General features: G+C 39.4%; 1 protein-coding gene across 1 annotated transcript in view; it reads right to left on the bottom strand.

Annotated features, from left to right (window-relative positions):
* Positions 1-10199, bottom strand: part of ACVR2A (activin A receptor type 2A) — an 83308-nt gene extending 73109 nt beyond the window's left edge. The window contains exon 1 of the mRNA XM_068545162.1: positions 9497-10199. Coding sequence (XP_068401263.1) covers positions 9497-9551 — 55 coding nt within the window. The 5' untranslated portion in view covers positions 9552-10199. The remainder of the gene's footprint in view (positions 1-9496) is intronic.
* Between the last annotated feature and the right edge of the window lie 364 nt (positions 10200-10563).

Here is a 10563-nt window from a genome sequence, read left to right on the forward strand (position 1 = left end):
ATTTCTTCAGGCAGCCAGCCAAATACTTACTGAGCTTCTACTCTGCGCCAGAAACCGTGCCATGACCTGGGGGTACTGTGATGAATAAGTGAAAAACCTTCTCTCAACAGAATTTACACTCTAGTAGTGGAAAGAACAGATGATAAATAGGTAGATAAATAAACTGAATAATTAGAGACCGTGATAGGTGATGTGAGGCAAATAAAGAGTTACCCTCTCAGAACCCTGTCAGAGCACATATGACAATTTGTAATTATTTTATTCATTTGACTACTTACTTTATGACTGTAAGCTCTGTGAGGGCATTATCATGTCTGTCTTGTTCACTGCTACATCCCAACCACTTAGCAGTACCCCAGCATGTAGTTCAATATTTATCTGTTAAATGAATGAATACTCATTTCATCCTCTTTAAGTCAGTGATGAGTAAAGTCTTCATGGTTACCAAGGTCCAAGAAGAGTCAGTAGGAAAGCAGGAATTTAAATGAGAGACTCTTAAGTTTTAGTACAAAATATTATACCACATTAAAAATACTGACCTCAAAACTCCACTGATCATGTTTACGAAGCTTGTGGCTGGTAGCTGGTACTGGTACCCCAAAACTGACTTGAGAATCTTTCAAGATTTTACATGAAAAGTTTTAAAACACTTAAGGTTTAGGTGAAATTTCCTATGAGAAATACATTAAATTCCAACAAATAAATAAAGATGAAGGTTTAATGCCAATGTTTCCTTTTAATGCATGCTAGAACAATGAGACCTTAAAGAACTCTTTGTAAAAGAACTATGATATCTGAATGTTCTAGATGTTTCCTGGCACCTATTTGGCAGCGTTATTGATATTTTCTTTGGCTGAATCATTTAGTCAGAATATTATTTCATATTAACTTATAAGTAATTTACTAGCAAATTTTTAAAACCTCCCAAGAACTGAATCTGTATATTTAAATGTTTTACATATTACGTTTTTAAAAATAAGACCTAAAGATAGGTTAAAAACTGACATGTATGTAAGATCTACTATGAACCAGCTACTGTGTTATGTGGCATATTATTTCATTTACTACATCTTGGTATACAAATTTTAAAAAATTAATCTTAGCGTTTTAGAAATTTGCTAACATCTGATAACTTGCCCATGCCTCTTCCTCTTGAAATAATGCCTTGGAACAAGCTTGATTTACAATATATCATAAAGATGTGAAGACCAACAGATTTTTCCCAGTAGAGGTCTCATTTCTATAAAATATAGTTAGTAATCATAAGTAGGAAAAAATCCTTTCTCAAAAGCTTTACATAAGATAGGCTTATTACTATAACATGTAAAGACGATTCCTTTTTGAAAAGGCAATCCCCCCCTACATGAGTCCTCCTAATAATTATCTCATTGCTTTACATTTATTTTTCTTCAGCAACATTAGAGAATATAATGATTCCCAATATGATTACAGCTACTGATAGTCAGCCAAAGAAAAAAATACTTTTATCTAGTCCAAAAGAATGGTATTGAAAAGGTTTAGGATTCAGGTCTGAATCACATATACCAACTTCAGAAAAGTTTCTAAAACTACTTTTATAAAACAGTATAATCTACTGTGAAGAAAATGCCTCACATAGATTTCAAAGAATATAATCTGAATGACCAGTATGAGCAATCACTGCAATTACTGGAATCTGACCATTATTTAAATACAAACAACACACTGAGCTACTAGAGCTTAGAATTAACTCAACCTCACAATGGAGACCATACAGTGTATGTGTGTTAAAGAATATTATATGCTCTCATGTTTTTTATGAACTCTTATTTTCCCAAACTTATGTTTATATTTCCATTCATGCTTATATTCTAAATTCACCTCTGTCTGTAGAATTTCTTTAGTTATGAAAGTGCTTCCTATTTTCTTCTGGCTTGTTATTTCTTTACCAATTTTATTTAGTAGTGCTACCATCCTACCTTAATCTCCAAGCTGTTTTTCTATTTTATAGTCCACATACTATAAGTATTTGGGACATCCATCAGGGTCTCTATCATCCACCCATACCTCCTCTTGGTTTTAATTACTTTTCATCTGGATTTAACACTCTCAACTGAGACTGTTCTACTTCAAGCAGTTATAAACATTTTTCATCACAGAAATCTCTTCCTCAGATTTAGTCAAAAATTCCCCCATTTCAACTTGCCTTCCATCCATAGTCAAGTTTACTCACAAATGCTTTCTGTATTCCTCATCCCACTTTGTTCCTAATCCCTCATATTAAGATGCATATACTTAACCTCCTGCCAAGGCGGGGGTTTTTTCTTATTATTGGGACTTATCTCCTCCAACAAGCCTTTCCTAAATGAAAAAATCTGAACTGTTCAAATTACAATCTAATTTTGTTTTAGCACCTTTGTGTGTGCACAAGTCATCCAGCTAGTCCAGGAGAGAGACGAGCTCAGTCAGGGTAGGTCCATGTTCTCCCTTGGGACCAGTTCTCCCTGTATTCTGCACCTAGGCACAAGTTCTCCATATTTTTCACTGCGCATATTTTTTACTGCACATATTTACGTAGGCAGCTTCCTTCTCTACTCAGAGGACTGGGTAGAAAGAATAAAGCCAATATTTTTTAGGAGTTTAGAACCCATTAATGGGTCACTGAATTAATTAATGGGTCATAATCAAAAATTTGTTAATGAAATAGAGTATAAAAACAAACAAAAGTGTCCTGCACACAATAAGTTCATGAAACTTCTACTTCTGATAAATACACATACATATTTATGTATATGGGAACTGAGTCACGACAACGTGTATTTCTTATTGTGGGTTATGGTCGAAAAAGCTGAAAGCCACTGAACTTGAAGCACTCTACGATGTCTTCTAAATCTATACAATTCAAATTATATTAAAAGATTTAGTCTAAGGAACCAAGACACGGCATTAAAAAGGGGGGCAGAACTTAAGGATACTCAAAAAAACAACCAGCAAAATCACTTTTTCTTAATAAAATGTCACTATTAAACTATATTCTTAGAACTACAGAATCATAAAGCTTTTAGAGTAGGAAAGAAAGTTCAGAGATCATCTAATCCAAGTTTATTGCTTTAATACACAAAAGAAACTCAGACCCAGAAATGAAAAAATGTCACTTCATTTATTCAGTAAGCATTTGCTAAGCATGTATTGTGTACCAGGTTTTAGGAGTGGGTTTGTGGATAAAGAGAAGATGTCTTCAAAGAGTTCAGAGTCTATACTGTATATATGCAAGTAAACATTTACATTAATTACTGAAATCAAGGTCATTTATAAAGAACAGAAATCAACTAACTCAATCCGGGCTGAGTGGCAGAGAACTGTTGTTTTTAAAGAGGTGGTACTTCTCAGTCTTAAACACAAGGAGTTAGCCAGGTAAAGAAGAAAGAAATAACATGTACAAAAGTACCATACTAATACACAATAAAGGAGGACACATTCAGGAAACTGCAAGTTGAGTTTGTATATCTGGAATATAGGACTCATGCTGAGGAGAAGCCACAGCAGAATACCTAGAATTTATCTGACATTTAATCTTCAAACCACTATGTGAGGTAGGCACTATTAATAGCCCCATTTTGTAGATGACAAAACTGAAGCACAAAAGGTGAAGTGATCTGCCTAAGGTTAAGTTGTGAAGCAAGGATGTAAAAGCAAGAAAGTCTAACTCCAGAGCCTATACTCTTATCCTTATACCAAGAGGTTAGAGAAAACAGGCAGGATCTAAATGATAAAGGACCCTGTATGCCCTTTTAAGACTTCAGATTTTATGTTAAAGGTGACTCACAGTCCATGAAAGGTTTTAAGCAGGAGTGACATATTCAGACTTATTTTTTAATGAGGTCAGTCTGGCAGGTATGTGGTTGGATTGGAAGAGGAATCAGTGGCAGGGAACTTAGCTAGTCATAGCTAGAAAGATACTACAGTAATTCAGGTAAGAGAAATGATAGATGAGCTGTACAGTGGCAGTGCTGGCACCAGAACCCAAGTCTACTGACCACCACAACCGCTTAAGAACCTCCCATTTTTCCCCTTAAGTCACCATACTAATAGTTTAAGAAATCCAGCCTCAGGAACAACAGCACATTCCCTTTAGGCCCTTTTATTAAACAAAGCGCAACCACTAGATGTGTTGCGTATATGAAAGTGACTAACAGAAATCCAGTTGGAGAACGACAGAAAGTCAATTGCTATCTGCAGTTTTCTCACCTTCTTGACTTCTCCTTCTCCTTCCTCTATACACTATTCCTGGAACTTTCATGTTCAATAGTCAATTTGAAATCAATGTTCTGTCTAGACATGACTATTATAACCTAACAATTAAATCCACCACAGAGGAAGTCTAATGTGGTCCCAGCTGTGGCAATAAATATACTCTCTGGTCTGGTGAAATTTTGGCTTAAACAGAAGTGATGAATGAATAATAATAAGAGATAGACTTTTTGAAAGCAGCAAGAGTTAAAGAAAAACAGAATACTAAAAAGGGATATGAATAAGAGCAATGTAAAGTTCAAGCCATTTGTTTCCAAGAGAGTAACACCAGTCCCAAGTGTGTGTGGTATTCCAGAAACCAACAAATGAAAGAACAGTAGAAAAGACTATCTGGTCAATTCTCAAGCATTCTAAATTCAATCCCTTTTCATTTAAACCCAGGGTGAGCCCTCCTGAGTCACCCTTGAGACTAAGGAATAAGTGGGTTCCACAAGCAAGCAGCCTACAGCATAGGGAGGGAAGTACAGAAGGGACAGAGAAGATAAAGAAGAGAGGAAAGTAGAAAGGGAATCACAATGAAAGGGAATGGAAGAAATGATGAGTTACAGAATACGGAATAAAACTGAGGCGTGCTAGTGACCTCAATATCAAATGTTGCCAACCTTACCTAACTTACTGAGGGGCACCATGATAGTGGCAACATTAGAGAGCATGAAAAGACAAATTTAAGTCACAGATTTATGAGACACCAACGATGAGAAATAAGAATAATGACAAAACTAAAAAAACAAAATAGTTTTAGAGTCTAAAGAGACAATTTAAAGATTATTAAAATCTCATTTGGTTTAGTTATGCTTTACTTCTCATGAAACAATGAGTCTGATGGACACAAAAGGTGAAAATGTCAGTTAGTACCAGAGACATGTCTGGGGAGATGTGTTACAAAGAAAGTATGAAACTTAACTTGTATACTTTTCTGTGGGAGCAACTTCAGAATTTTTCCTCTCTATTGGTTAGTGCTACTTATTTTAAGTATTTCACTCTAATTCTTATCCTGGCCGGCTGGGTTAACTTCCTTAAAACCAGAGTTCAAAACAAGGTAAGCACTTTTTAATTATGGTCAAATTTTAACCTCAAAAAGGACAAGGGTCTGCAATAGATCATGGAATATTACTTAGCAGTATAGCCTAAATGAGTCTAATGGTAACCAAAACCCAGATAATGATTCTCAAGAAAATTATGTAATTAAGAAATTACTTTAAAAGTTTCTTAAAATTAAAGTTTGCTAGGTAAAGGAAATACTCTTAAAAAAAAAAAAAAAAACTCAAGGTGTAAATTCAGTTCTTCCATTCAGGTAAAATATAATAGTGAAAATATTTCTTCCATACGAAACTTACAAAACTTTCAGGTACCATATTAATCTCTCTCTCTCCCTCTCCCTCCCTCCTTCTTCTCCTTCCTTCCCTCCCCCCCCCCCACACACCTGCTGCCACCACATCACTCACAGTAATTTCAATAAGGATAAAAGGAAATATTCTTAAAGATGATTATTATGCAAAGAAACTAGTGAATCAAAACAAATATAATTAAACTTGATACCTTGACCAATCATTCATCATATGCACGAATATGCAGTCTTCATAGGTACTCCATTATAACAAGAGATTGGAGAAAGTTTATTCAAAACAGTCAGCAAAATATTTTTATTAAAGCATAATAGGATGAAATAATGTGTATACCTATAGCCTATTTTTCTAATCATTCTAATTTTACAAGATAATGAAAACTCTCAATACAAGGTCAGCTGGAGATCATCAATACCATGTACCTGTAAAATTCAGATGACTAACTGTGTGAGGGGGAGCAGAGACCTTTTACTAATACACTAATGCTTTTTAAAATTAAGAGTTTAGAATAGGGCTTCTCAACCTGAACACTACTGACATTCTGAGCCAGATAATTCTTTGTTGTGGAAGGCTGTCCCGTGCATTATAGGATGATTAGCCAGCATCCCATCCTCTACCCACTAGATGCCAGTAGCACACCCTCCCCTCCTCCCACGCAGTTGTGACAACCAAATACTTCTCCAAATGGCCCCTGGGGGAGAGCTGCGGGGCTGGGGAGCAAAAGTCACCCAAGCTTGAGAACTACTGGCTTATCATAAACAGAAAAAAATGAATTGAGGGAGAGGGTGTTGTTTTGTTTTTCTTCTGGTCTTAATGTTCCAAGATATTATATTTGAATTTGATCACGGACTATATTTGAGAGATTCTGCCTTTGAAAACAAAGCATGTAGTATCTATCACTTGTTAGTCAAAGTTCAGAAGAGTCCCAGAAGATTCACTGTACTGCCAATGACCCCTCAACCACACATACACACACATCCGTGCACACACACACACACACACACACACACAGTATTGCCTAGCTGAACTGAAGAAAATGCACAAAATTACTGTATTTCCATTTCTTATATCATCAAATATATGGACCAGACTGTTCCAGTTCCCACAGAAACCAAGAGAATTCTCAACTTATCCAATGCAACTCAAATACCACAATAGCTGCATCACTCTAGATATGATAAACCTAAGTCCTAGAGCAAATATTAAACTCATCCTCACATTTTAACAAATTTGGAGGATGATACAAACTAACCATAATGCTTTAAAAACAAAACAACTAAGAAGTAGATTGGTGCTTTGAAACAGAACCTGAGGAAGGATAAGAGTAATGAAAAAATTCAAAATCAAAGGGAATGTGAATGCATTTCAGCATGAGGGAAAAACTCAAAAATGTTTCCCCCAGAATGAGAGGAGTGAATTATACACTTGGCCATATCCTAGAGGAACAGTCTACATAATCAGTCTCCAGTATACATACCATGGGATGGAAAATGAAAAATCAAAGTCCACAGAATACTAAAGAAAACAGTAAACATCCATCCTAAACACCTGAAATAAAACTGCTCTTTACTACTGTTCTTCACCTGATTTTTTAAAAAATCAAATATACATAAACAAAAAAAATTACAACTTCAGAAATTTTTTAATTCTCATAAAAATAGCCATCCTCATGCTTCCAGCAGGCCAGATTACATATTACATAGAAAAATCAATTCGGAAAAAAAAACCATAAAAATCCTTTTTTAGACTGCATTTGATGCATAACAAAAGCCCTTTAAAAAAATCAGATACTTTAAGTAATAAAAATCTTCATGTATAAATATGGATGAAAGTCTTTAAGATTTATTTCAATTATCTTCAACAGAATTATATTTTAGTTCAACTAGGATTGTTTATTTTTTTGAAAACTATGCAACGATATTTAGTTTAATGTAAGTGCAATATCTATGTGCTCTCCAGCAACAAAATTACTTTATTTCAAAATTTTAGCTATTAACCTCCTGACTCAGTGAAAATAATCCTAAAAGAAACTAATGCTGAGTTCTTTTTATTCCCAAGCCAAGCAGAGGAAGCTGTAAGATCTGTAGCGACAGCCTTCTTTTCCAGAAGTAATACCTTGAGACTGCTCAAGAACAGCCTCCTTCACCAATTAGTGTGACTCAGGTGGGTCTGGGAGGGAATAATGTCCACAGTTCCTTGGTCAGTGGCCATGATGCCCCTCCTCCTCAAGGGCAGGAGATCAGGAAAAGGGATGAGAACAAGAGGAGTTCACCAACCAGAACATATAGGGCCAGAGGAGGAAGAGTACTACCGGAAAAATTAAAACTACATGGTTAAGTTATGTCACAGAAGCAAGAGGTTTAATGTTATCCAGTATTCATTCATTTCAGAGACACCATTGTTTATCTTCCTCCCCAAACCGTGCACAAAAAGAACTGTCAGCCTGCCTTAAGCATGTTCTTTCTTCCATTTAAACAGACATGATTCTGTTGGTTAATCTCTGGCAATGATCGCCATTTCACAACACATTCAGCCCACCCGGAACTGATCAATACCACTACAGACATAAGACTAGACTTTATCCATTTATTAACCACAAGGAAATGTACCATTCAGCAAAATTCTATACATTACAAAAGATTCTATTAAAAAGGGGGGCAGGGAGGATGGGTGGACACGGACACACACACACACACAAATACACACACCACAGAGGTACACAAAGAAAAGACTACCACCCTCTAATTTCCCTGTGGCAAACGAGATAAAGACATGGCCACGAAACCTGTCAATTCGTTGTCCCCCTATAATTCTATCTCACAACCTAGTAACTGAATATTGAATTTTATGATAAATAGATCCACTGCCACTTTAAAATTGTTTCATCTATCAAACTAACTCTCCTCCTAGGTACATTTGCACACCTCTGAGCTAGATGCTGTATTCATTTACAGAATTTCAAATACAAAAGACTAGTTTTCCAACCACTGGTTGCAACCACAGAACGTTCTCACAAAATCAAAATTTCAAATATAAATGGGCCAGATTATTCTTCCAACCCTGGAAGACTATAGTGTATTTGACAGTGTGAACAATTTCAAATGGGCTGTTCTAAACCGAAAACAATGCTTCAATACAACGCGTTTAAAATAAGTATTCCGTAGGTAAGCAAAATCTCTGCCAGAAAAGAGCACATAAATGGTGGTTGAAAGCCAGCACATTACCAACACACAGCGGCATACCTCTTCTGCACTGGGTTATTGCTAATAGTCCAACAACAACAACTACAACTATTTTTAACACTGCTGGACACTGAAGTTGAAGAAAACGTGAGGGGAGACCCAGATGAAATTGCTGATATAATGCATTGTTTCTCACGGTCAAAATTAAGTAGCAGCTGACTTGATCTCTGTTGTGATAGTCACTGAAGCACTAATTAAAAGACGTTAAAACACAAACAACAACAACAACAAAAAACCACCCTTATTTTGGAGGATGCCACACTAAAGGACATTTTGGAATACGCCTTTCGGGTCTCAAACCTTTGCATAAATTGTCACTTGTGGTATCTGCGGCTTAATTGCAACCCAACCAGCGCTGTCATCCAGTGTTACGGCCACAAACCATGACTTTCTCACTTCCACAACAACAGAGCAGTCACTCTTACCAACCTAACTCAAAACGAGGAAAATTCACGGAGATTTCCAGATCATAATCAGCCCTGGGGGGCGGCCGCCGAGGGGCTCGGGGTGGGGGGAAGCCTCCCCAGGCTCCGCTGAAGCTCGTCGACCCGACAACAACCGCAGCCGCCAGCAGCGGCAGCGGCAGCAGCCCCGCCGCGCCGCGCTCCATGCACCTACCTGAAGAACAAGAGATAAGAAAGACGGCAAACGCCAACTTTGCAGCAGCTCCCATTTTCCCGAGGCGCCGGGGAAGCCGTAGGAAGTTCTCGCTAGATATCCAGTTCCCTGGGTCTTCCTCGGAAACAAACCTCCTGGTGTAAAATCAACCGTCATAAAACATATTCGGAAGCCCCGACCAAAAAAGCGTTCACGGGGTGAAAAAAAGAGGAAAAAAAATGAAAAATAAAAACAGCGAGCACAACAATTAAAAAAAAAAAATGCACCACGGGGGAAAAACCGCCACACACAAGCACAACACACAAAACCAAACAACGAAAAGCCAACAACAACAAAAGCGGGTTTAAATCACTGTCAAAATCACTGTCAGCTCCGCTCGCCTCTCGGGTCTGTCGGAACAAAACGCCAGGCTGAGGCGACGAAGAGGCGGCGGCTGCGGCGTCCGCTGCCGCCCGGACAGTCCGGGAACCGAGCTGGGTCCGACGTCCGGACCGACCTTCAGCCCGGACACCCAAAGTCCCCCGGACCACTGGCGGTTGAGCTCGCGGCGGTGGCGGCCGAGGCGGCGGCGGCGGCGCGGGGAAGGAGAGGCGGGCGGCGGCGGCGGTGCAGGCGGCGGCCAAGTTCTGGTCCAGGCTCTGGCTCCGGCTCCGGGCTCCGGGCTCGGCCGCGTTTTCGGTCCCCTGGCCTCCGCCGGCCCCGCCCCCTAAACTTCCGGTTCCGGCCCGAAGCTGGAAGCCAGGCACCGCGGAGGAACGCTCCGCAGCGACGGCGGCGGCGGCGGCGGTGGCAGCGGCGGCCGGGCGCAGCGCGCGTGCCGGGCCGGGAGCGCGAGGAGATTGTCGGGGAAGCAAGGCGGGAGCGGGGGAGGGGTGAGAGAGCGAGGGCGGGGCCGGCAGGAGGGCGAGGAGGCGGGGCGGGCGGAGGCTCGATACCGCGAGGCCTCGTGGTTCGGCCTGCTTGGCCTGCTGGGCGGTGGGGCTCCAGTGGGTGGCAAGTGAATGCTGTTGGGGTCTCGAGTGCCTGGTTTCCTAATCGTGCTCCACTGGCCTCTCTGCGGAGCGCAC

The sequence above is a fragment of the Eschrichtius robustus genome, chromosome 5, assembly GCF_028021215.1.
Source record: "Eschrichtius robustus isolate mEscRob2 chromosome 5, mEscRob2.pri, whole genome shotgun sequence".
NCBI classification, from domain to species: Eukaryota; Metazoa; Chordata; class Mammalia; order Artiodactyla; family Eschrichtiidae; genus Eschrichtius; species Eschrichtius robustus.